The sequence below is a fragment of the Macaca thibetana genome, chromosome 2 (assembly GCF_024542745.1).
Source record: "Macaca thibetana thibetana isolate TM-01 chromosome 2, ASM2454274v1, whole genome shotgun sequence".
In the NCBI taxonomy this organism is placed as follows: Eukaryota; Metazoa; Chordata; class Mammalia; order Primates; family Cercopithecidae; genus Macaca; species Macaca thibetana.
The window spans coordinates 41,267,842-41,295,361 of NC_065579.1; the positions used below are offsets into that span (position 1 = coordinate 41,267,842).

At 39.5% G+C, this 27,520-nt stretch overlaps 2 protein-coding genes across 4 annotated transcripts in view; one reads left to right on the top strand and one right to left on the bottom strand.

Moving 5' to 3' along the window:
* PIK3CB (phosphatidylinositol-4,5-bisphosphate 3-kinase catalytic subunit beta) overlaps window positions 1–27,520 on the bottom strand; it is a 188,594-nt gene that overhangs the window by 72,132 nt on the left and 88,942 nt on the right. For all 3 annotated transcript variants that reach the window (XM_050779675.1, XM_050779677.1, XM_050779676.1), the window contains 4 exons: window positions 22,103–22,326; window positions 17,185–17,364; window positions 13,794–13,964; window positions 12,539–12,616 (listed from right to left, as the gene is read on the bottom strand). In XM_050779675.1, the coding sequence (XP_050635632.1) occupies window positions 12,539–12,616; window positions 13,794–13,964; window positions 17,185–17,364; window positions 22,103–22,326 (653 nt within the window). The remainder of the gene's footprint in view (window positions 1–12,538; window positions 12,617–13,793; window positions 13,965–17,184; window positions 17,365–22,102; window positions 22,327–27,520) is intronic.
* The window catches only part of MRPS22 (mitochondrial ribosomal protein S22), a 601,324-nt gene continuing 595,100 nt past the window's right edge, over window positions 21,297–27,520 (top strand). Inside the window, exon 1 of the mRNA XM_050779715.1 lies at window positions 21,297–21,300. The gene's annotated coding sequence lies outside the window, so the exon portion shown is untranslated. The remainder of the gene's footprint in view (window positions 21,301–27,520) is intronic.

Sequence of the window (27,520 nt, forward strand, 5' to 3'; positions counted from 1 at the left end):
CAGAGGTGTTGGTGCTCGCTACGTTACACACTGTGTCTCATTCATAAGGATTCCCTAAGCATATCTCTCTCAATTTACAGTATTGAAATATGCTACAAACTCATAGTTTGTTTTATCTTATGAGATTCTGAATATTATAACTGATCATGTTTTCTCTTTGCCTTGTCCACTAGGTGTAGGGCAAGCAGACAGCCAAATATGTAGCCCACATCAAGCAAATAATTACACAGGATCTAATATTATATACATACCTACTTCAAATCTTGCTACTGGGTGGTTTTTTTTTCTTATTTCCTGTCAATTAACTATCTTCTATTTTTTTTTTAAGTCAAAACTGTGTATACTGTATGTGCTATGTAAGAGAGAGAGAGACAAACACACACAAAGACTGTGTGAGAGGGTGTAGGCTCACCTCAAATAATCTGTAAAATGAGATTTGGTAAATCACAAATAAAACAAAACATACATAAAATATATTTTGCATCTGTTGTATGAGAGGTTATAAGATAGGAATATCAGGATTAAAATGGTATTCAATTCTTACTCTCGGTAATCTTACATGAATTTGTCACCTTTTTAATATGGCATCTAAATATAATTTCTGCAGAAAATTATGAATTTTACAAATGATTATTTTTCAATGTACTGGTGATAAAGATATTGAGAAATAAAAGACAAATAAGTACCCACCATATAATAAAGGCTCAATAAATGTTAGCTAGTATTTAAAAACAAAACAGAATGCTAGTTATAACTGCATCCAAAAACTTCTGGCAAAACTCAGGTATAGGAAATGAAGTAGAATTAGGGATGAGCTGCTATAAAAGCTCAAAAAACAAAACAAAAACAAAAACAAAACCCTCAATTATAATGGGCTAAAAAAAAGTCCCATACCACCTGTGAACAGCTACAACAAAGAATGTGATCTGGGAAAGAATAACAGTAAAGAACTAACCTAACTTGAGCATGGTGACAATTGAAAAAAAAAAGAAAAGACTCTGTACATTCTGAAAAAAAATTGTTGAAAATAAATATCATTATTTAATAGTCAAAGTATGATTTATTTAAGGCCACATCATTAAGATCGGTTCTGCTTGAGAAATCTCTGTGTACTTTACCAAAATTATTAAAGTTGACAAATGGTCAAAAAGAAACAAGAGTAGGAAAAAAGACCCAACTTTATAATGATGCTAAAAATTTTGTTCTCTGAATTTAGAATCTCCCATTTAAAAAAAAAAAAAAAAAAAAAAAAAAAAAAAAAAATAAAAAAAGTTTTTGTTTTCAGAAAAAGCAGTAACAAAATCCATTTTCTAAATTTGTATCACATGAAATTTTATAAAAATTGTCCCATTTCCTGAAGTTTGATCTGGGTCTTCTTTAATCTTGAGAAGTAAAGCATTTTAAAGTATAATTAATCATGCTTTAAAGCCTGGCACAGTAGTTCACGCCTGTAATCGCAACACTTTGGGAGGTCGAGGTGGGCAGATCACTTGAGCTCAGGAGTTCCAGACCAGCCTGGGCAACATGGCGAAATCTCCTCTCTACTCAAAATACAAAAAAATAGCCGGGCGTGGTGGTGTGCGCCTATGATCCCAGCTACTCAGGAGGCTGACGTGGAAGGATCCCTTGAGATTTGGGGCCGGAGCCTGTGGTGAGCCGAGACGTGTCACTGCACTCCAGCCTGGGTGACAGAGTGAGACCCTGTCTCAAAAATAAAAAATAATAATAATAATAACCATGCTTTATACAATTACATGTTTTATTATCCAACTTTAATAAATTTTCATAGAAACACTTCTTCACAAGCCCCAGAACATTAGGAGAGCAAAAGAAGTCAGGCTTTGTCATGCAAAGGACTTGCCACTGTGCTATAGCAGGGAGGTGCCAAGCCAACACACAGACTGCATTCCTATACTCACCAATTAAAAATGTTCTGTGTTGAATAAGATATGAATTTTTTTCACATCAACATTTTAATTTCCTTCTTGTTCCACAATATGGCCAAAATCCACTACATTTTTGCCCTTAGATATTAGACACAAAAAAAGATCAGTAGCATGAATAGGTGGAAATTCCCATGTTTTGGGAATTTCCCAGCCTTGATCATTTGTAAAAGGGAAAAACTGTCTCTTCTACCTTCATACACTTCAGACACCAAATGTGAGGGTTTTTCCTACAACAACCAATTATCTAACTCTCTGGACACCAATTGGGTATCCTACAAATCAATTTGACACTACCTGGACTTAGTACAGATGCTACCGGGTTATGGCATTAGTGCCATAAGACTGACTTCCAATTCAGATGACAATTGCAAATCCCAGGTTATTATTTGTACTTCTGATCAATCGAGGGTTCCCACAAAAGCCTTCCTCAGGTTCAATTTGCTCTAATGGCTCACAAAACTCAGGGAAACACATGTATCCATTTATTATAAAGGATATTACAAAGGACAGAAATAAATAGCCAAATGAAAAGGTATATATATGTTCTTCAAGGTCCAGAAGGGTACCAAGTGCAGGAGCTTTTCCCCATGGAATTTGCCTGCACTATCCTCTCAGCATGTGGATATATTCACTAACCCAAAAGCCCTGCAAACCCCATTATTTAGGGTTTTTATGGAGGCTCCATTAAGTAGGTATGGTTATTAAGTCACTGGCCACTGTTAAGTCAGTCTCTATCCTCCCTCCCCATTCCAGAAGTCGCGGTGTGGGGCTGAATGTTCCAATCCTCTATTCACGTGGTTGGTTTCTCTGGCAACCGGCTCCATCCTGGAACTATCTAGGGGCTTTAAGTCTTCATTCATCTTGTCAGCATACAAAAAGACACTCCTATCATTACCCAGATTCCATGGGTCTTGAAAGCTCTTTTGTCAGGACACTGAGACTAGATCAAACCATTAGAATAATAGATGCTCCTATCACTCAGGAAATGACAAGGGACTTAAGGAGCTCTGTGCCAAAAGTCAGGGCGGAGACCAAACATATATTCTTTATTATGTCACAATTTGTAAGAAGGTAGCTTTGTTCTGACTTATGAGAAGAATACTGTGTGACCTTAAACTAAGGATAAAATGTTAGAGACAGTTATGTTAAAACGTATTCATTCATTGCACAAATATTTATTTAGTGTTCCAGGCACTGAAAGAAGAAGATAAAAAGAGGAAGATACAGGGAAAGTAGGGGAGTAGGGGGTTGGGGCGTGAGGGTTGAAAATTTACCTGTTGGGCATAGTGTTCAGTATTTGGGTGATGAATACACTAAAAGCCCAGACTTCACTACTATGTAATATATGCATGTAAGAAATCTGCATTTATACTCCCTAAATATATATTTTTTAATGTTTAAGATCAAAGATACAATTTCCTTGGGTTATATACTTTAATAGATAAGGAGTCCTACGACCTATATAACTAGGCTATGGGGAATTATGATGTATGACTGATACGTGTGATACAGGATATGTCTGCACTTGTATTTCTCTTGGGCTTCTTGAATTTGTGTTTCTGTCTTTTGCTGACTTTGCCAATAATCTAGTTTCCTATGATTATTTCCTTCAGTAGTCTTCCTGAACTGTACTTTTGCTCTTCTTTTTCTCAAAGTCAGATTGCACAAATGTTAGACTTTCTGGTATTTTCTCACAGGTTCCTGGGGCTCTATCAAATTTTTCTCCCATTTTACTCTTTTAAACTGGAAAATTTGTATTGATTAATCTTTAAGTTCACTGACCCTTTCCTTTCACATTACCATTCTGCTATTGGGTCCATTCAGTGTATTTTTAAATTTCAGTTATTATATTTTTTAGTTCTGAATTTTCCATTTGATTCCTCCTTATATCTTCTATTTAATGGCTGAAACTTTCTCCCTTTCCAGTCCCTCCTATTGTATTTGCCCTTAGTTGTTATAGCATTTTCATAACTGCTTTAATGTTTTTGTAAGATAATTCCAATATCTGTGTCATCTTGTCACTGATGCTTACTGAACTATCATCGTCCACAACTTCAGATTTTCCTTATTCTTTATGTGTCAACTAATTTTGAATTGTATTCCAGATATTTTGTCTATTATGTTATGAGACACTGGGTCTTGTTTATATCCTATGGAGAATGTGGATATTTTTGTTTTAGGGGACCATAGTTAGTTAGGTTCAACAGTTGCAAGTTTCCATGAGCCTTCTGTAAGCTGCAGTTCCGATACCAGTTCAGTTTTCAAGTCTTCTCGTAGGGCTATTTGCATGTGTCCCATGCGTGCACTACACATTAACCAGTCTGAGACTTGGGTAATGGAATATGCCACTGTTCACTTCTCAAAGTATGTAGACTGTTAAGAGCAGATACTCATATGCACAGCTCAGAAATAAGCTTATAAACACAAATAACTTTAAGAGGTTGCTTTCCTGAGCTTATCTCACTCTGCAGTGTTCCAAGTATTTTTTAGTAGGCTGGGGCTCCACTTTACTTGTTACCCAACCAGAAAGCTGAGGCTTTATTCACCCACACTTCCTGCAACTATGCTAAACACTATGCTAAACACTAGGAGCGTGTCTACAACTCCTATAATTGAAGCAGACATTCAACTCTGAGTCTTAGGCTCTGCCTGTCCCCACTGCTCCTGCCACTGCCACTGCTACCACTGTTGCTATTGCCACAATACTGTTCAGAGACTGGGGCAATGCAAAAGAGAGAAAAGAAACAAAAAGAGGAGAAAAAAGGTGCAATTCATACATTCTCTAAGAGTCAGAAGATGCCTTTCCTGCTAGAGCTATCCACAGCTATAAATAATGCCATCTTCTAGATTTTAGGCAACACTGAGTTCAAGCTTCTGCTGAATATTAATTAAGATGTACACATGAAAGACAAAAACACTACAAGGCTAGCCAGTCTTGGTGGCTCATGCCTGAAATCCCAGCACTTTGGGAGGCTGAGGCAGAATGATCACTTGAGCGGAGGAGTTTGAGGTCAACCTGGACAACACAGTGAAATCTCGTCTCTATAAAAAGTAAAAAAAAAAAAAAAAAAAAAAAAAAAATTAGCTAGGTGTGATGGTGCATGCCTGTAGTCCCACAGACACAAGAGTCTGAGGCAGGAGGGTCTCTTGAGCCCAGGAAGTCAAGGTTGCAGTGAGCCGTGTTTTATCCACTGCATTCCAACCTGGGTGACAGAGCAAGACTCTGTCTTTAAAAAAAAAACAAAAACAAACAACAAACAAAAAGCCCTACAAGGCTGAGGAAAGACTGACCAGGAAGCTATATGCTACAGAATTCCAAGCACTCCCACAGAGACGGAAGACGTTCAAGTGCCAGGGAGGCAAAGTGGTGAGTCAACACGGAACACGTGAGATTTCTGTTACAGACCTCATACAGAGTCATGTGTCCTGTATGATCTCTCAGACTGCAAATACGATGGATTAGACTACTGTGATTAGGTTATACTATATGATACTGTCGGCTTTAAGGAGGGCAGATAATCCTCAGTGAGCCTGACTTATTTGTTGAACCCTTAAAAGACACTCAGCTCTTCCTAGCAAGAGTCAAAGCATGAGAAAATTTGATACATGAGAAATTCTCCAGACTTAAAAGTTAGGGCCACAGGGCAAAGATCTGAGCGCTGCCTCTAGTTACAGAGAGAAGACCCCAGCCAACAGCCAGCAGGGAATTGGAGACCTCAGGCCTACAATCAGAACTGGGCCAACAACTTGAATCAGAACTGGAACAGAACTGGGCCAACAACTCTAATCAGTTCAGAAACAGATTCTTTCAGAGCTTTCAAAAAGGAGTGCAGCCAAACTACACCTAGATTGCTGAGCTAGTAAGTAAATGTTGTTTTAAGTTTATGGTATTTTGTTATCCAGCAACAGAAAACTAATATAAGGGACTACTATGAACTTTATGCCAGACAACAACAACAAAACAAATTCTCTGAAAGACAAAAATTACCAAAATTGACACAAAAGAAACAGAAAATCTGTCTACCATACCCATTAAATAACTTTTGAATTTCTTTCTTTCTTTTTTTTTTTTTTTGACACGGAGTTTTGCTCTTGCTGCCCAGGCTGGAGTGCAATGGAGTGACCTCAGCTCACCACAACCTCTGCCTCCCAGGTTCAAGCAATTCTCCTGCCTCAGCATCCCAAGTAGCTGGGATTACAGGCATGCGTCACCATGCCCAGCTAAGTTTTGTATTTTTAGTAGAGACAGTTTCACCAGGTTGGTCAGGTTGATCTCGAACTCCTGACCTCAGGTGATCCACCCGCCTCAGCCTCCCAAAGTTCTGGGAGTACAGGCATGAGCCATGACGCCTGCCTGTAAATTGAATTTCTAATTAAAAATCTTCCCATAAAGAAAACTTAGGCCGGGTGCAGTGGCTCAAGCCTGTAATCCCAGCACTTTGGGAGGCCGAGACGGGTGGACCATGAGATCAGGAGATCGAGACCATCCTGGTTAACACGGTGAAACATTGTCTCTACTAAAAAAATACAAAAAAAAAAAAAACTAGCCGGGCGAGGTGGTGGGCACCTGTAGTCCCAGCTACTCGGGAGGCTGAGGCAGGAGAATGGCGTAAACCCGGGAGGTGCGGCTTGCAGTGAGCTGAGATCCGGCCACTGCACTCCAGCCTGGGCGACACAGCGAGACTCCATCTCAAAAAAAAAAAAAAGAAAACTTAAGGCTCAGATGGCATGGAGTAAGTTCTATCAAATATTTAAGGAATAAATAATACCAGTCCCACGTAAACTTGTTCAGAAAATAGAGCAGGGGAAGGCTTCTCAACTCATTAAATAAGACCAACATTATTCTAATGCCAAAATCAAAGAAAGACATTACAAGTCAACAACACATCAATGTTCCTCAATTTTCCTTATGAGCAGAGACAATAAAATCTGTAACAAAATATTAATAACTCAAATTTAATAATGTATAAAAAGGCTAACACATCTTGACCGAGTGAACATTATTTCAGAAAAGTAAGATTGCTTTCAACTTTTGAAAACCAATGGATGCTGGGTGAGGTGGCTCATGCCTGTAATCCCAGCACTTTGGGAGGCTGAGGCAGGTGGATCATGAGGTCAGGAGATCAAGACCATCTTGGTTAACACGGTGAAACCCTGTCTCTACTAAAAAAAAATACAAAAAATTAGCCGGGCGTGGTGGTGGGCGCCTATAGTCCCAGCTACTCGGGAGGCTGAGGCAGGCTGAGGCAGGAGAATGGCATGAACCTGGGAGGCGGACCTTGCAGTGAGCTGAGATTGCGCCACTGCACTCCAGCCTGGGCGACACAGCAAGACTCTGCCTCAAAAAAAAAAAGAAAACCAATGGATTAAAATATACAAATCAAAAATCACCTCAAAAAATGCAGAAAAACAGCCAGGCGCGGTGGCTCAAGCCTGTAATCCCAGCACTTTGGGAGGCCGAGACGGGCGGATCACAAGGGCAGGAGATCGAGACCATCCTCGCTAACACGGTGAAACCCCGTCTCTACTAAAAAATGCAAAAAAGCTAGCCAGGCGGGTTGGCGGGCGCCTGTAGTCCCAGCTACTCGGGAGGCTGAGGTAGGAGAATGGCGTAAACCTGGGAGGCGGAGCTTGCAGTGAGCTGAGATCCGGCCACTGCACCCCAGCCTGGGCGACAGAGCAAGACTCCGTCTCAAAAAAAAAAAAAAAAAAAAAAAAAAAAAAGCAGAAAAAGTAATCAACTTTTTCTTAAAGGGTAAAAATTTTCAGCAAACCAGGAAAAGAATTTCTTGAATAAGGGGCATCTATGAAAACAACTACAACATTATAATTAAAGTTGAAAGACTGAATGAATGCTGTCCTTTAAGATAAAGAACAAAATCAAGATGTCAGGCCGGGTGTGGTAGCTCACACCTGTAATCCCAGCATTTGGGGAGGATGAGGTGGGTGGATCACCTGAGGTCAGGAGTTCAAGACTATCCTGGCCAACATGGCGAAACCCTGTCTCTACTAAAAATACAAAAATTAGCTGGGTGTGGTGGCAGGCGCCTATAATCCCAGCTACTCCACACACTGAGGCATGAGAATCACTTGAACCTGGGAGGCGGAGGTTGCAGTGAGCCGAGATTGTGCCACTGCACTCCAGCCTGGGTGACAGAGTGAGACTCTGTCTCGGCAAAAAAAAAAAAAAAGAAAAGAAAAGAAAAGAAAAAAGTCTACTATAATGGTTAATTTTATATGTCAACTTGATGAGGTCATAGGGTGCCCTGAAATTTGGTCAAACATTTTTCTGGGTGTTACTAAGGAGATATTTGGTTAAACATCATTCTGGGTGATTTTGGATGTGATTAACATTGTAATCAGTAGACTGGGTAAAGCAGATTTGCCCTCCCTGATGTAGGCTAGCCTCATTCAACTGGCTAAATACTTAAAAGAAAACAAAGACTGACCCTTCACAAGTAAGAGAGAATTCTTCCTGCTTGACTGCCTTGTAACTGGGACATTGGCTTTTTTTCCTGCCTAGGGACTCTTAAATGAAACACTGGCTCTTCCTGGTGTCAAGCCTACCAGCCTTCAGATGGGAACTACACCCACTGGCATTCCTGGTTCTCAGGCTTTCAGATGCAGACTGGAACTCAACCACTGGCTCTCTTGGGTCTCCAGTTGCCCACCTCCATAATCATATAAGTCAATTCTTATAATAAATCTTCTATATTTTTTGCTTATTTATTTATATGTGATAATATAGATATAGATATACATATTGTATCCTATTGGCTGTGTTTCTCTGGAGAACCCTGAGTAACCCATTTGCCCTTATCACTTCTATTTAAAATTGTACTGGGAGTCTTAGCCAGTGCATAAAGGAAAGAAAAAAGTTTGGAAAGAAAGATGTAAAGCTGCCACTTTTTTTCAGATTTTGCTTTAACATTCTACTGGAGCTCCTAACCTGTGTAGCAAGATATATCTAAAGGAAAATCATGTTATAATTACATTTAATGTACTCAAATTGAACTATATAATCCTGCTAGGGAGAAGAAAGAAAAAGAGAACGACAGTGCTAGGTACAGTGGGATGAGGTACATACATTAAATACTACCTGTCATTAAGCCCATTAATCCTCTCCATGAACATAATAACTGCAAACAATAGAATCAATCAAGCTTGATACCTGATAGAAGTGGCAAAACACATGGACATAAAATGTCAATGACTTTATTAGGTTTCTGACCACTGACAAAGGAGCAACGCATAATGCTCGAGAAAAAATAAACCATGAAGATATTTATCTTGGATATTTTTTAGGAAGAAATTAAATAAAGGGCTGCAGAGAAATACCAACCATAAAAAAATTAAAGAACTGATAAATTATCTACAGAAGACAAATACGATAACCTGCAAATTGGAAGAACAAGTAGAAATTCCCATTTGTTATTATGTAGATTCTATACATATAAATTACTAAACAAAACCATATATATATAATATTCCATATGACTGGTGGGTAGATTTGACTCCGTGTGATTTTTGCCTTTAAAAATTAAATCCTGGTCTGGCATGGTGGTTTGTGCCTGTAATTCCAGTGCTTTGAGAGACCAAAGCAGGAGGATTGCTTGAGGCCAGGAGTTGAAGACCAGCATTGGCAACATAACAAGACCCTATCTCTATAAAAGTAGAAATAAAAATAAAAATTAGCTGGAAGTGATGGCGTATACCTGTAGTCCTAGCTACTTGGGAAGCTGAGGTAGGAGGATCGCTTGAGCCCAGAAGTTGAAGGTTACAGTGAGTTATGATCATGCCACTGCACTAGTGAGGGTGACAAAGTAATACCCTGTCTCTAAATAAATAATTTCTTTTTTTAAAAAAAGAATAAAATGCTGGGCGCGGTGGCTCATGCCTGTAATCCCAGCACTTTGGGAGGCCGAAGTGGGTGGATCACGAGGTCAGGAGATGGAGACCACGGTGAAACACCATCTCTACTAAAAATACAAAAAATTAGCCAGGCATGGCGGCGGCCGCCTGCAGTCCCAGCTACTCAGGAGGCTGAGGCAGGAGAATGGCGTGAACCTGGGAGGCGGAGCTTGCAGTGAGCCGAGATCAGGCCACTGCACTCCAGCCTGGGCGACAGAGCGAGACTCCATCTCAGGAAAAAAAAAAAAAAAGAATAAAATCCTCAAGGAAGTCTACTATTTACTAATCCAGAGGACTGTCCAACATGTATTATAAAGTGAATAAATCAAGTTATACAACAATATATATAGTATCATCCCTTTGTTAACAAACAAATCATTTGACAAATAACAGAAATAAACACAACCAAAACCCCTTTAATTCCCATATCATATGTTTATATATATTTTTATAAACCTGGAGGACATTCAAAAAGCTTGTTAACTTTGAATCCCTTATGATGGTAAGGAGAGACCAGCACCTTTCTTCTTAATCATGTTTGCACTTTTTCTTTTCCTTTCCTTTTTTGGGGGGATACTGGGTCTCACTGTGTCACCGTGGTAGAATGCAGTTGCACAATCTCAGCTCAGGGCAGCCTCGACCTCCCAGGCTCCAGCGATCCTCCCACCTCAGCCTTCCTCATAGCTGGGACTACAGACATGTGCTACCACACGCAGCTAAGTTTTGTATTTTTTGTAGAGATGGGGTTTCGCCATGTTGCCCAGGCTGGTCTCGAACTCCTGGACTCAAGTGATCTGCCTGCCTAGGCCTCCCAAACTGCTAGGGTTACAGGTGTGAGCTACCATGCCCAGCCTATTTGCACTTTTTCATTTACTGCAACAATTATTCGTGTTATACTCTTGCAACTAAAAAATTTAAATTAAAAGACAAAAACAGGATTACCACTAAAATAGAAAACAGAGGTTAATTGGTCATAAACACATTCATTAAAAAGAAAAATCTAAGCCGGGCGCAGTGGCTGACACTTGCAATCCCAGCACTTTGGGAGGCCACGGCAGGCAGATCACGAGGTCAGGAGTTCGAGACCAGCCTGGCCAATATGGTGAAACCCTGTCCTTACTAAAAATACAAAAATTAGCCAGGTGTGGTGGCGTGCACCTATAGTCCCAGCTACTAGGGAGGCTAAGGCAGAAGAATCGCTTGAACCCAGGAGGCAGAGGTTGCAGTGAGCTGAGATCGTGCCACTGTAACCTAGCCTGGGTGACAGAGTGAGATTCCATCTCAAAAAGAAAAATCTAGCAGAGGATATAAAAGCAAAGCCTTTATTTTAATGATAGCTACTCAAAGAATCTTCTTCTAAGATTGCAAATATTTAAGGTGTACAACATGATAGTTTAATATAGAATAAAGTGCTTGCTACACGGTTAAGTAAATTAACATATCCATTATCACACACAGTTAACTTTCTTTTTTGAGGAGTGGTAAAAGTGCCTAAAATCTACTTTCCTAGCAAATTTCCTGTATACAACATTATTAACTATAGTCTTCATGTTGTATATTAGATCTCCAGAATTATTCAACCAAGATAACTCTTTGTACCTTTGAATTATTTCTCTCAACTTTTTTCACAGCCTCACTCACTTGTCTAACACCAAAGGTGGTAACCAACCTTTTACTCTCCCCCAAAATCTTTAATGCCCATGCACAAAAGCAAGACATTGATAATTTTTGGCAAAGGGCTCCTGAATATATCTTCACAGCAACAAACATTTCAAACAAACAAAATCTTTTCTTGGATCACAAAAATTATTCACTTAATTTCAAACCCAGCAAATTAGGGAAAATAAATGCTTTATACTCTGAGACAAAATGCTTTGTTAAGTCTTTATTTAAATGTATGGGATTGAGCAATAAGCCCCCATGTGTTAACAACTTGTGGTCCATAACGTAGTAATCTACTTTCTTCCAGGAAATGGCATTACATGTTCTCTGTGCTCAGCAAGTTTAAAAGGAAAGAAAAAAAAAAAAAAAAGACTGAAAGAGGTTTCAGTGCAGCTCTAGGCAAGGCTGAGAGAGGAGAGTAAGCTTGCATAAAAACATAAGATCTATAGTTTGGGCTTAAATTTCACTTGCTGAAATTTAACATATCCATCATCACATACAGTTACCTTTGTTTTTTTGAGTGAGGAGTGGTAAGAGTACCTAAAATCTACTCTCCTAGCAAATTTCCTGTATAAAATATTATTAACTATAGTCTTCAGGTTGTACATTAGATCTCTAGAATCGTTCAACCAAGATAACTCGATCATTGTACCTTTGAATTATTTCTCTTAACTTTCTTCACAGTCTTACCCATCTATATTATATATTTCTTCTGTATAATATACAGAAGAAATTATAGATGTATAATACACAGAAGAAATATGTAATATATACTGGAAAAATAATGTCAATCTTTCCAGTAGATCTCTAATGATTCAAAAGTCTTTGAAATTTAAAAGGAAATTTTCAAATTTTAAAACAAAAATTCTCAATAGTCTTATAATAAAATACCATATTCTATATCATGTAATTGACCAATATGGGTAAAATTCAATCTCCAATGTGACATTACTGAGCATATCAGTGAGTTATTCAAACACTGGAGCAGATGGCAAATTCAAATCTTAGTGGGTACTCACTTTTACAGTTTCCTCTGTGTTAAGTTTATTTCCCTTAACCAAGACAATTTGGAAAGGGTTATTATTTTCCCAAACATGCTGTAAAAGAATAAAACAAATACAAATTATTTTAATGAAAGAAATGAATATTCTACGCCAGCAATGCAATTGTCATCAGCTCTAATGTCTATTGGCAAAACTATGAAAATAGAGCTCTAAACTAACAACTGAAAGTCACACACACTCAATTAAGCATTATAACCCCTAGCACTTGGCTTTCACGGCAAAACATAGGCAGCATTCCACTAATACTAACAGATATCACTAAATTAAAAAGCATTAACAAATAATAAAAGCTTTTTATAAATTGAGTAGATCATTTATATTAATATAGAAATAACATCAAGGAGCAGTTCAATATACAATTTGTGATGACTGAGTAACTAAGTGTTAACTGTTCAAATAAAGACAAACTTAACATTTGCTTTATACAAATATATTACATGCTGAAAAACAATAGTGCCCTTCATAAATGTTTAGTACTAAAAGAATTCAGTATTAAGAAGACAGACAAATTATACCAAAAACACTACCATGGTTAAGCTGATAGAAATGAAATATACTGCCGGGCGCGGTGGCTCAAGCCTGTAATCCCAGCACTTTGGGAGGCCGAGACGGGTGGATCACGAGGTCAGGAGATCGAGACCATCCTGGCTAAAACGGTGAAACCCCGTCTCTACTAAAAAAAATACAAAAAACTAGCCGGGCGAGGTGGCGGGCGCCTGTAGTCCCAGCTACTCGGGAGGCTGAGGCAGGAGAATGGCGTAAACCCGGGAGGCAGAGCTTGCAGTGAGCTGAGATCCGGCCACTGCACTCCAGCCTGGGCGACAGAGCGAGACTCCGTCTCAAAAAAAAAAAAAGAAATGAAATATACTGGTTAATTCAATTATGTCTGCACATCTAACTTTTCTACTAGAATGTCTCCAATTACTCATTGAAGTCCTATATTTAAATCAAAACCTCTAATTTGATGACATTTTTCTTCAGCAGAAAGAAACACCAAAAATATAAATGGCATATTTACATTTAATTGTAGCTTGAGTAAAAATAATAATATCTAGAAAGATAATTTTTAAATAAATGGTGATCAATTTGGCAAATATGCATTGGTTTTCACAGAAGGAGAAGTGAGCAAAGGAAATGTGTGTGAAACTTATGTAAACTAACACAATCACATGCCTTGTGGGGTCACTAAAGGTTCAGAAATAAAACTTACAGAAATAATTCGCGTTTTCTTTGGTGGTAATGGAAGAGGAAGGTTAGATGAATTCCGATTTATGGCAGCCTCTATGGCAATCATTTCCTGTTCATACATTTTCTTGATCTTGCAGCATTCCACAAGTATAAAATGGGGCAGGGTCCTGTTCATTACACAGTTCCGGATATACTATAGGGGCAAGAAAGAGGAAGGTATTGATTTTCAAGCTGACACCTAAATCAATAGAATAAAATGAAGCTGAACAACACTATATCAAATGCACTGTGAAAGTATGTCTTAAACCACAGCTGAATATCAAGAATATAAAAATAATTTTTTTTTTTGAGACAGGGTCTATGTTGCCCAGGCTGGAGTGCAGTGACAAGATCACAGCTCACCACAGCCTCGACCTCCTGGGCTAAAGTGATCCTCCTACCGCAGCCTCCGGAGTACCTGGGACTACAGGCATGCACCACCATGCCCAGCTAACTTTTATATTTTTTGTAGAGATAGGGTTTTGCCATGTTACCCAGGCTGGTCTTGAACTCCTGAGCTGAAGTGATCTGCCTACCTTGGCCTCCCAAAGTGCTGGGATTACAGGTGTGAGCCACCAAGCCCAGCCTAAGAATATGAGAATTTAAAATCACCATACAAAAAAATAGTTTTCATTAACTGAACACCTAAGTACCTAAAGAACTGAGTTAGATAATTATTGTATGTTACAGCTAATCTCATTACACTCATTTAACATATTAAAGAAATGAAACTCAGAAGGGCTAAGTTACACACCTAGTATCTGTAAAACCTAGATTTAAACCCACTTGTCTAACACTAAAGTCATACTTCAGCCATACTTTCAGCTTCACTAGAAAAGCTGAATATGTGGTTCGCATGTGGCAGACTCACACTTTCTATGGATCCCTGAGACGGCCCCTTTCCATCACAGAGTTCTAGGCAAGTATTACCAGCTATCTTCCCAGCAAAAACCTACCAATCATCCCAGTTTGATGTTCTGTTTTATTTCCACAAAACCAGAATGACTCTCCAGAAGCATATAAGAAAAGGGGTGATTATTCATATTACCAAAGATTCCTAACAAAGTGAATAGGAATCCAATGTATTCCTCAGAAGAATGAATGTCCTATACAGATCTAGAGTGTGATTCAATGTATTGTAATTCAATTCAGAACCATTAAAAATACATTTTTGTCAAAGAAAAAACCTTCCAGAATGTCTCTCAGAAGTGATATTATGATAAATATGTTCATCCAAAAACTTTTCACTATGAAACATCCTTTTCAGTCAGGTGCGGTGGCTCACGCCTATAATCCCAGCACTTCGGGAGGCCGAGGCAGGCGGATCACGTGGTCAGGAGATGAGGACTATCCTGGCTAACACAGTGAAACCCTGTCTCTACTAAAAGATACAAAAAAATTAGCCGGGCGTGGTGGCGGCCGCCGCCTGTAATCCCAGCTACTCCGGAGGCTGAGGCAGGAGAATGGCGTGAACCCAGGAGGCGGAGCTTGCAGTGAGCCAGGAGCGCAGTGCAAGATCGCGCCACTGCGCTCCAGCCTGGGCGACAGAGCAAGATTCCATCTCAAAAAAAAAAAAAAGAAAAGAAAAGAAAGATCCATTTCTCTCACATTCCTTTGCCTACACTGTATATTCTTTCTGTCTCTCTTTTGTACAGGGTATCTCCTGTCTAACCCTGCACAAAAACACATACATGCTTCTGTTTTTCTTTATAATAATAAAGGATAATGCTGGTAAAATATACATTCTCCTTTACATCTCTTAAGGTAAAAAGAAACATTAAATTAAAGAAGCGGGAATCTACTTGAATGATGGCAGAACACGAAGAAAAGTCAGTACTTCTAGGTTGCCCACCAAGCACTTTTCATCTTGTTTCCTCTTATGGACTAGAGATCAATAAGCTTACTATCGGAATACCACAACTCCCAAAGCTGTGCAGTTATAACTGCTCCTAGACCTTACATGTACTAAATCACAAAAATTAAGGGCCACACCAGAAACCTAAGAAAAGGTGTATCATCATGTTACCTGCTAATAAACTGCAGCTCCAAATTCTCAAACACACATCACTTTATAATTGGCATGCCTATATCCCTCTTGTTTAAACGACGACAACAATAATATCACAAAATAACAAGATTTTCCTAAAATTCTTAACTACTAACCTCTAACTGGGCACTTATAATAATATTGTTTACATGATGACTATTTTTTAGTCTCCAAGGTATTTCAACAAAAACATCTTCAAGTTACTTGAAGGCAAAGCCAAGGACCTAGTCGTTAAACAGTAGACCTTATAGTGGGAGGGGTGCTACACCGCACATAGCATATTTAAACTCAACTTTACTCCAAAAATAATCTGGGGCAATTCAGTGCTGTACAGAAGCATATTCTCAAAGAATTATTAATTAAATGAAAATAAACAAATATATGAATGATTAAGAAAGGCTTTTGAGAATGGTCAAACCTAATGCTTGCAAAATTCTTGCCATACATGGAAGTAACAAAAAAGGGGCATGGGAAATTCCACGCATAAATATTTCAGACTGGAATTGAAAAGTTTTCCTTCACTTAGCTAATGGATAATCACAAATAAGTTTTTATACAATTCAATGGATGACCATTTAATCAATTTTTAAATACTTTACCTCCTCCAGAATATTTCACATTTATACCATATGATGAAATAGAAAGCAACTATAACAGTGTTAAAAATTCATAATGATATAAGACAATAATTATAAGACAAATTGAAACAATCAGAACAGCCAAATGAGCCGGGCACGGTGGCTCATGCCTGTAATCTCAGCACTTGGAAAGGCCAAGCAAGGTGGGCGGATCACTTGAGGCCAGGAATTTGAGACTAGCTTGGCCAAGATGGTGAAACCCCATCTCTACTAAAAATACAAAAAGAAGCTGGGCATGGTGGCGCACACCTGTAATCCCAGCTACTCGGGTGGCTGAGGCACGAGGATTGCTTGAATCTGGGAGATGGAGGTTGCACTGAGCCAAGACTGCATGCTGCTGCACTCCAGCCTAGGCGACAGAGCAACACTCTGTCTCAAAAAAACAACCAAAAAAAAAGCCAAGCAGAATACAAACACATACATACACATATCCGTGTGTACAATCATTATGCTAAAATACATACATAACTGCAAAAAAAAAAGAGACAAAAACATGCCAAAATGGTAACAATGATTATTTCAGAGGTAAGTACTATTATAAATATATACTATTTAATACTATATAATTTTCTGTATATTCCAAACGTTCCACTATGGGAACACATTTTTAAAATCAGAAATAAAAAATATATATATATACACTCATAGACTTTTCTGGTAAAGATAATTAATATAGTTAATATACATACCTGGAACTGAATTAGTGGATGATCACCAAAAACATATTCTACTCTCCCACTGACTTGCAACACATAATCATAGGGGCTAACTTCATCTTCCTTCCCATGAATAGTCAAACGTTTTTGGATTGCCAATTCATTTACTTTGATAGGATTCATATTAGGAGATACTTGAAAGCTAAACACATCCTAAAGGGGAAGAGAGATGGAAAAAAAAGCAGTAAATGTTATATTTATGCTGAAAAATCACTATTACAGTCATTATGTAATAATACGTACAAATGTACATAATATTTATATAGGTACATCCTTAACAAATTTTACATGGATGCATATTTAGAACGTAGACAAGTTTACTGAAAGATAAAGATTTCTAATAATCTGAAAGTCATCTTACTGCATTCATAGCGCACAGCTTCCACAGGTAAGATTAATATTTAACTAACAGTTACCATTAGGCATTTTCCAATGAACATCTTAGCTTCCTTTTTTTTTTTTTTTTTTGAGATGGAGTCTCACACTGTCCCCTAGGCTGGAGTGGAATGGCGTGATCTTGGCTCACTGCAACCTCTGTTTTCCGGGTTCAAGCAATTCTCCTGTCTCAGCCTCCCGAGGAGCTGGGATTACAGGCATGTGCCACCACACCCGGCTAATTTTTTGTATCTGTAGTAGAGACAGGGTTTCACCATGTTGGCAAGGCTGGTCTCAAACTCCTGACCTCGTGATCCGCCGCCTCAGCCTCCCAAAGTGCTGGGATTACAGGCGTGATCCACTGCCCCTGGCCACATACTTTCTTTAAAAAGTCACATAACCTGTAGCTATATTTTGTATATATATTTTTTTAAACTTACACATTTCTCACTGGTAAGAAGAGAGCCATACTTTATACTAATTAAACCATAAATTAGCAATTATGTCCAATTTTAGAAACATGTAAATAGAAACATACAGAAATTCTAATCAATGAAAAATGAAGATATAGCTTGGAATCGATATAGCATTACCAGATCTGTTCATCATAAGACTGAGTGGTACAGACAACACCTGAATCCTCTCATAATCTAGCAAGGTAATTTTCCATTATATGATCATATACTAACGATATAAGAAGCTATCTCCCAAAGCAACCAACTGCTACTCTGAACAACTAACTCACTGCTATTCTCTAATACTGACCTGACATCAATTCCATAATATTTTCCACTAATTTAATTTCAATAAATCACCCCCCTGAATTTAAGATGCCTTAGATTCAAACTTTTAAAACCTAAACTTACTAAGTATTTCACATCTATTTTTCCCAGTATTTTACTTATTATTCTGTGTTTTCTATGAGTTGGTGCCTGCCATAGACTGAATGTTTGTGTCTCCCCTGCTGGATTCATATGTAGAAACCTAATCTCTAATGTGATGATATTTGGAAGTAAAAACTTTGGGATGTGATTAGGTCATGAGGGCAAAGTCCTCATGAATGAGATTAGTGCCCTTATAAAAGAGACCCCAGAGGCCATGTACAGTGGCTCACACCTGTAATCCCAGCACTTTGGGAGGCCACGGTGGGCGGATCACGAGGTCAGGAGATCATGACCAGCCTGGCCAACATGGTAAAACCCCGTTTCTACTAAAAATACAAAAATTAGCTGGGCATGGTGGTTCACGCCTGTAGTCCCAGCTACTTAAGAGGCTGAGGCAGGAGAATCGCCTGAACCAGGGAGTCGGAGGTTGCAGTGAGCTGAGATTGTGTCACTGCACTCCAGCCTGTCAGAGTGAGACTCCAACTCAAAAAAAATAAAATAAATAAAATAAAATAAAATAAATAAAAAAAGAACTTAAGAGAGCTTCGTCTCCTTTTCTGCCATGTAAGGACATAGCAAGAAGACAGTTATGTATGGACCAGGAAGCAATCCCTCATAATGAACTAGTGCCTTGATCTTGGACTTCCCAGATTGCAGAATTTTGAGAAACAGGCCAGGTGCAGTGGATCACACCTGTAATCCCAGCACCTTGGGAGGCCAAGGCGGGCGGATCACTTAAGCTCAGGAGCTCAAGACCAGCCTGGCAAACACGGTGAAACCCTGCCTTTACTAAAAATACAAAAAATTAGCTGGGCGCGGTGGCCACTGCCTATAGTGCCAGCTACTTGGGAGGCTGAGGCAGGAGAATCGCTTGAACCAGGGAGTTGGAGGTTGCAGTGAGCCAAGATCGTGTCACTGTACTCCAGCCTGGTGACAAAGTGAGACTCCATCTCAAAAAATAAAAATAAAAATAAAATAAAAATAAAAATAAAATAAAATAAATAAAATAAAATAAACCCCAGAGAGCTTCCTCTCCTCTTCTGCTATATAAGGACATAGCAAGAATATAGTTATATATGCACCAGGAAGCCATCCTCGTAAGACACAGAATGAACTGGTGCCTTGATCTTGGACTTCCCAGCTTCCAGAATTGTGAGAAACAGGCCAGGTGCAGTGGCTCACACCTGTAATCCCAGCACCTTCGGAGGCCAAGGCGGATGGATCACTTGAGCTCAGGAGTTCAAGACCAACCTGGCGAAGACAGTGAAACCCCGCCTCTACTAAAAATACAAAAAATTAGCAGGGCGTGGTGGCGCCTGTCTATAGTCCCAGTTACTCAGGAAGCTGAATCAGGGGAATCCCTTGAACCTGCAAAGAGGCAGTTGCAGTGAGCCTAGATCACGCTACTGCAATGCAGCCTGGACGACAAAGCGAGACTCTGTCTCAAAACAAAACAGAACAAAACAAACAAACAAAAAACCCTAGAATTGTGAGAAATAAATTTCTGTTGTTTATAAGCCACCCAGTCTATGGTATTCTGTTACAGCAGCCCAAACGGACTAAGACAGTGCCACATACATCAAAGAACACAGGCTAGGATGCTAGGAATCATTTTGAGAGGTCTCATGCCTCCTCTTTCCTCCTCAACCTCACCTCCCAATAAGACACCAATGACCTTATATCTTAATGGTTTTCCCGTATTTCAAGCAGTTGTTCAATATCACTTTCCATGACTTCATGAAATATTGTACCTTTTTTTTTTTTGAGACAGGGTATCACTCTGTCGCCCAAGGTGGAGTACAGTGGCGCAATCTGGGCTCGCTGCAACCTCCGCCTTCTGGGATCAAGCAATCCCTCCCACCTCATCCTCCTGGGTAGCTGGGACTACAGATGTGCACCACCATGCCCAGGTAATTTTTGTACAGATGGGGTTTCACCACGTTGCCCAACCTGGCAACTCCTAGGTTCAAGAGATCCTCCCTGTTCAGCCTCCCAAAGTGGCTGTGCACCATCTCACCTGGCCAAGCCAGTGTTCTCAAGTTGAATTCTCATCACCCTTCATCAATAAATTCCCCTATTCTACCTCTCTTGACCACGCAGAATTCCTTAAACAGTATTGTAAATCTGACCTTGACATTTTAATGATACTCAAATCTTGACTTAAATTGAACTTCAGACTCAACGTATCTCAGGATTGAATGATGAATGGCATTTTTCCCTAGATAAACTTACTTGTTTAGAGAAAATGCCTGAAGGTAGAATCTTTTTTTCACATCTGTCCTAACAAATACTTATTAACATGTTGGCTAAAAGAAGGCAAAACTAGGTAAAACCAGAGAGAGACACCTGGATGAAATCCTGTTTCTACCACTGACTAGCTATGAGGACTGGCACAAAACACTAAACTTCTCTTCCTTTCAGTCTCTTCACTGTAAATGGGGGAAAGACAACAACATTTTGTAAGGTTGGTGTGGGAACTGGAGAATATATTAAAAATACACCATACCAGGAATTATGCAGGATAAGTGCTCAACACAGAATAAAGACTTACCCTGCATAATTGGTTGTTGTCATTGCTACGGTTATCACAGTAATTCAAGAACAAAACAAAACATCCGGCTGGGTGTAGTGGCTCATGCTTGTAATCCCAGCATTTTGGGAGGCCGAGGCGGGTGGATCATCTGAGGTCAGAAGTTCGAGACCAGCCTGGCCAACATGGTGAAACCCCATCTCTACTAAAAATACAAAAATTAGCCAGGTGTGGTGGCAGGAGCCTATAATCCCAGCTACTCAGGAGGCTGCAGCAAGAGAATCGCTTGGGCCTGGGGGGTGGAGGTTGCAGGGAGCCAAGATCACACCACTGCACTCCAGCCTGGGCAATAGAGCGAGACTCCATTAAAAAAAAAAAAAAAATCCTTGCGTTTCTACCTTACTCTAATGCCAGACCCTAGATGCTAGAATGACTATACTTGATACAAAAGTAGTAGCATCATCTAGTTTGTATAATTGCTCTGAATATTCAGAAATGGATGGGCTGTATATGAACTCTATTATAATGCCTACTTCCATATCATTAATTAATTCACATAGTCACAGAATGCAAATTTAAGAATATGGAAACAAAGAGACCATTTTAATTAGGGCTTTCATTCTACAGACAGGGGGAAAAAAATCACATGAAAAAAATGTATTTCCAATAAGGAACACTATTTAGACCAGCAGTTGGCAAACTTTTTCTGTAAAGGCCCAGGTTTGGCAAACAACATACAACACAGTGGTCTCTGTTGCATATTCTTTTTTTTTCTTCTTCTTCTTTTAAACATCCCTTTACAAATCTTTGAGGATTTTTTTCTTTTTTCAACATCCCTTTAAAACTGTAAAAACCAATTAAACAGTCCAGTTTGCCAATCCCATTCTAAATCACCATTCCACTGCATCAAAAAAGATACATGCAAAGAATATCACTTTAGACTATTATACATAATACTAAATACATTTCCATCTGAAATCTAAAGTTGTTCTTTCTAATAGTGTTTGCTAGGTAAGTGAGAGACACTTCTAAAAATAGAGCTGTATTCAGGTAAAAATGAGAAATGTATTACAAAATATTTCTTTAAAAAACATAATCCTACCTGGCAGTTTTCAAAATGAATAGCTACAATGAGCTTTCCCCCATAAAGTTTATCTTCTAAGTTTTCAGGGATGGATGGTTCATGCTCCGGTGGATATGTTTGTTTTAGCCAGTCCATCCAAGACAATCCCACAAGTGACAGGATCTTTTCCTCGCTGAATTTGCGCATTTTTCTTCGAAATTCATTTACTTCAGGATCCTTCAAGGAATCAAATTCATGCAGACCTAAACACATTTTTTAAAGGTGTCATTTTCAGTAGCTAACAATAACAAAAAAGAATATAGAAAGAATACAAAGTATATTCAACAAAAACTAACTTGGATCTTGGATGCTTGGCTTTTATCAAGCAGATGAAACTACGGAGGAAAATACCATGAAAGATCAAAAAACCCAGATAAAACAATAAATCTCATGTACAGAAAACAAACATACAATTATATTTTTTAAAAAATACAACTCAGAACCTCATAAAGAAATGTAGTTTGCTTACCAGTTTTACAAAGTAATTCACAATACATATTTTAAAGCCACACATAAAAGATTCATTGTTTTTATTTACAAACCAAGTATTAATAAATCACACTTAAAATAGCTGAGAAAGACTAAGAATCTGAAAAACAGTTTCAATACTGTATTAGAAGAAAACTAAGAATCAAGTTATTATCTCATCTAAAACTTGAGATATACTATGGGAATGGCTATGATATACAGGGGCAGAGGGAATGTGGAAAATCTCCGTATCTTCCTCTGAATTTTGCTGTGAACCTAAAACTGTTCATAGTCTTTAAAAAACCAAAACCAAAGAAAACCTAGTATACTTAAATTTTATAGATTGAATTTTCACTTCATTGTGACTTTTAAATGGTTATCATATATTGTATTAATTAGTCAAAAATCCCATAAACGTAAAATTGTTCTTTATTGTTTGGTTGACTCTCAAACAACATGGTGGTTGTGGCACCAACCCCCCACAGAGGAGAAAATTCACATATAACATTCCTTCATTCATTCATTCACTGAGACAGAATCTTGCTCTGTTACCCAGGCTGGAGAGCAGTGGTGTGATCACTGCTCACTGTACCCTTCATCTCCTGGGCTCAAGTGATCCTCCCACCTCAGCCTCCCAAGTAGCTGAAATTACAGTCACAAGCACATGCCACTATGTCTGGATAAATTTTTAGTAGACATGAGGTCTTGCCATATTGTCCAAATTGTCTTGAACTCCTGGGCTCAAGCAATCCTCCCACCTCAGTCTCCCAAAGTGCTGGGATTACAAGTGTGAGTCACCATGCCTGGCCCACATGTCACTTTTGACTCCTGAACAACTTAACTACTAATAGCCTACTTATGAGCAGAAGCCTTACCAACAACATAAAGTCAGTTAACACTTATTTTGTATGTTATATATGTTATATACTGTATTCCTAAAGCTAAAGAAAATGTTAATTACTCCAGCTCTCTTCTGATTACAAAAAGAAAATGTTATTAAATAAATCACAAAGAAGAGAAAATCTATTTACTATTTATTAAGAGGAAGTGGATCATCATAAATATCTTCCTGACTCATCATCTTCACATTGAGTAGGCTGAGGAGGAGGAGGACAGGTTGGTCTTGCTGTCTCAGGGGTGACAGATGCAGAAGAGTGAAGGAGGTAGAAGGTGAGGCAGGAGATGCAAGCATACTGTATGTAACTTTACAGATATATGTCATAATTTCTGACTTCTTTGCTTTTTCATTTCTGTAAAAAATGTTTATCTGTATAGTATCAATCCTACCATTGCTTTAGTTTCAGTGCTGGTATCATAGAAGGGGCCATATTATAAAAGAAGTCAAAAGCAATCTTGAACAATCAGAAGCCTTCTGTCAGACTGCTGCATGTGAATTTGTTTTTGGGCACTGTTTAATTCTATATCATCTTCCTCATCATCTGGCACTGGTTCAGAATCACTCATCTCCGTGAAGTTGTTTTCTGTTAATCCCTCTCGTGTGGTGTTTATTAGCTCTTGGATTTCTCCATGATCTGTATTTTGAAACCCTTCACCACCACTGCTGCCTTTTATGCCATATCCAAAATCTATTTCATAATTTCCTTGATTGGTTCTGTTGTAAATCTTGTGAACTCATGTACAATATCGGGACAGAGTTTTCTCCAACAGGAATTTATTGTTTCGGGTTTGATAGCTTTCACAACTTTTTCTACATCAACGATGGCATCTTCAATGATGTAATACTCCCAGTCTTTCATGATGTTTAACCAGGTTCTCTTCCATAGAGTACCATGAGTAACGAGCCTTAAAGGTCCTTATGACCTCCTGATAGGCTAAATTAGAGATGTAGAATTTGGGGGTAAGTAGACCACTTTGATGCTTTCAGTGTTGAACTCAGGAGGTTCTGGGTGGCCACGGGCATCATCCAATATCAAAAGAACCTTAAAGGCAGTCCTGGCCGGGTGCAGTGGCTCATTCCTGTAATCCCAGCACTCTGGGAGGCTGAGCTGGGCGGATCACGAGATCAGGAGATCGAGACCATCCTGGCTAACACAGTGAAACTCCGTCTCTACTAAAAATACAAAAAGTTAGCCGGGCGTGGTGGTAGGCGCCTGTAGTCCCAGCTACTTGGGAGGCTGAGGCAGGAGAAGGGTGTCAACCCGGGAGGCGGAGCTTGCAGTGAGCTGAGATCTCTCCACTGCACTCCAGCCTGGGTGACAGAGCAAGACTCCATCTCAAAAAAAAAAAAAAAGCAGCAGTCCCTAGGCTGGGCACAGTGGCTCACGCCTGTAATCCTCCTGTTATCCCAGCACTTTGGGAGGCCAAGGTGGGGGAAGCACTTGAAGTGAGGAGTTCGAGACCAGCCTGGCCAACATGGGGAAACACCGTCTCTATTAAAAACACAAAAATTGGCCGGGTGCGGTGGCTCAAGCCTGTAATCCCAGCACTTTGGGAGGCCGAGACGGGCGGATCACAAGGTCAGGAGATCGAGACCATCCTGGCTAACACGGTGAAACCCCGTCTCTACTAAAAAATACAAAAAAAAAAAAATCTAGCCGGGCGAGGTGGCGAGCGCCTGTAGTCCCAGCTACTCAGGAGGCTGAGGCAGGAGAATGGCGTGAACCCGGGAGGCGGAGGTTGCAGTGAGCTGAGATCCGGCCACTGCAGTCCAGCCTGGGTAACAGAGCAAGACTCCGTCTCAAAAAAAAAAAAAAAAAAACACAAAAATTAGCCAGACACGGTGGCGTGTGCCTGTAATCCCAGCTACTTGGGAGGCGGAGGCAGGAGAATCCCTTGAACCCAGGAGATAGAGGAGCCAAGATCACACCACTGCACTGCAGCCTGGGCAATACAGTGAGACTCCATCTCAAAAAGAAGCAGCCCCCTTACTGGCAAAATACTTCCTGACTTCAGAACAAAGCACTGATGGAACCAATCCAGAAAAAGCGTTCTCATTATCCAGGTCTTCTTGTACAACCGAAGGACTAGCAGCTGGTGTTTCTTTTTCCCTTTGAGGTTTGGGGGTTAGCAGCTTTATAAATAAGGTGTATCACAAACCAGTCTGCATTTGCACAAAACACTAGTTAGCCTTCCTGTCTTAAATCCTGGTGCTGACTTCTCTTCCTTTCTAATAAATGACCTTTGTGGCATTTTTTTTTCTCCAGAACTGGGCACTTTGATCTACATTAAAAACTTGTTCAGGGCCAGACAAGGCAGCTCACACCTATAATCCCAACATTTTGGGAGGCCGAGGTAGGAGGATTCCTTGAGGTCAGGTGTTCGAGACCAGCCTGGGCAACATAGTGAGACCTCATCTCTACAAAAAATTAAAAATTAGCTCGGCATGGTGGTGCATGCCTGTAGTCCCAGCTACTCAGGAGGCTGAGGTGGGAGGATCACTTGCCCAGGAGGGCAAAGATACAGCCTGGGCAACAGAGTGAGATCATGTCTCAAAAACAAAACACCAAAAATCTGTTCAGGCAGGTATCCTTTCTCCTCAGTGATTTTTCTTTTTTTTTTTTTTTTTTTTTGAGACGAAGTCTCGCTCTGTCGCCCAGGCTGGAGTGCAGTGGCCGGATCTCAGCTCACTGCAAGCTCCGCCTCCCGGGTTTACGCCATTCTCCTGCCTCAGCCTCCAGAGTAGCTGGGACTACAGGCACCTGCCACCTCGCCCGGCTAGTTTTTTTGTATTTTTTAGTAGAGACTGGGTTTCACCATGTTAGCCAGGATGGTCTCGATCTCCTGACCTCGTGATCCGCCCGTCTCGGCCTCCCAAAGTCCTGGGATTACAGGCTTGAGCCACCACACCCAGCCTAGTGATTTTTCTTAATGGCATCTGGGAACTCATCTGCTATTTCTAGGTCAGGAAAAATAACTTCTCCTGTTACCTTGACATTTTTTTATGCCAAACCTCTTTCTAAAATTGTCAAACCATCCTTTGCTAGCATTAAAATTCTCCTGCACTAGATTCTTCACTTTCTTATTGCTTTGTCACATAACTTTGCCTTTTCTTGAATCAGAGTAGAGTCTATAGGTATGCCTTTCTTATAGTAATCCTGCACCCACACACAAGCTGCATTTTTAATGTGAGATTAAAAAGGTGTTTCACAGAAAGTGCAAGGTTTAGCATCTGCTGACATAGCTGCAGCAAGAGTTTCACGAATTTGCTTTTTCACAATGGTACTTACACTGGATTGATCTATCTCAAAATGGCAGGCAACCACAGCTACAGACCTCCATCTACAGTACATATCAAGGTATTCAGCCTTTTTTTTTTTTTTTTAAATAAGGTATTTGCAGGCACAATCACAGCACACTAGTACCTAGAACTCCTGGGCTCCTGCCTCAGTCTCTGCACCCAGCTGCATTCAACTTTTCCTTATAATATCATGACTTTTCCCTGCTCTTAGAAGTACTTCCAGGATCACAAGTGGCATTTTGTATGGGTCCCACAGTGTTATTCAAGGTTTGCAGTATTCCAGTAAACACAATTAAAAAAATACATGAGAACTGGGAGTGATCCCTTTTTACTGCAGTATGCAATTTACTAGACAGAGGAACTGCTCAAGTGGAGATGATTAGAGTTACATGGCATTTCTGAGCATATACTCACAACACTTAACCTCACCACAATAGCAACAGGAGGTGGCTGCAAAATTATTACAGTAGTATAGCATGTACTACAATTAATTTTATGCAGTTATGATTCAATACTGTATCTTTACATTTGTTTGTACTTCTTTCAACTGCAAATGGTACCATGTATGGTTGTCTAAATGTCTGTGTATGTAAGTTTTGAATTTTTAACTTTTTATAATAGATTTATGTGTATTTTATGGTACTAAATGATAAACTAGTACTACATACATATGCATTTATTACATACTTAACTTTTCAATTTTTTCACTAGTTCTAGGCTGCGATTCGTCT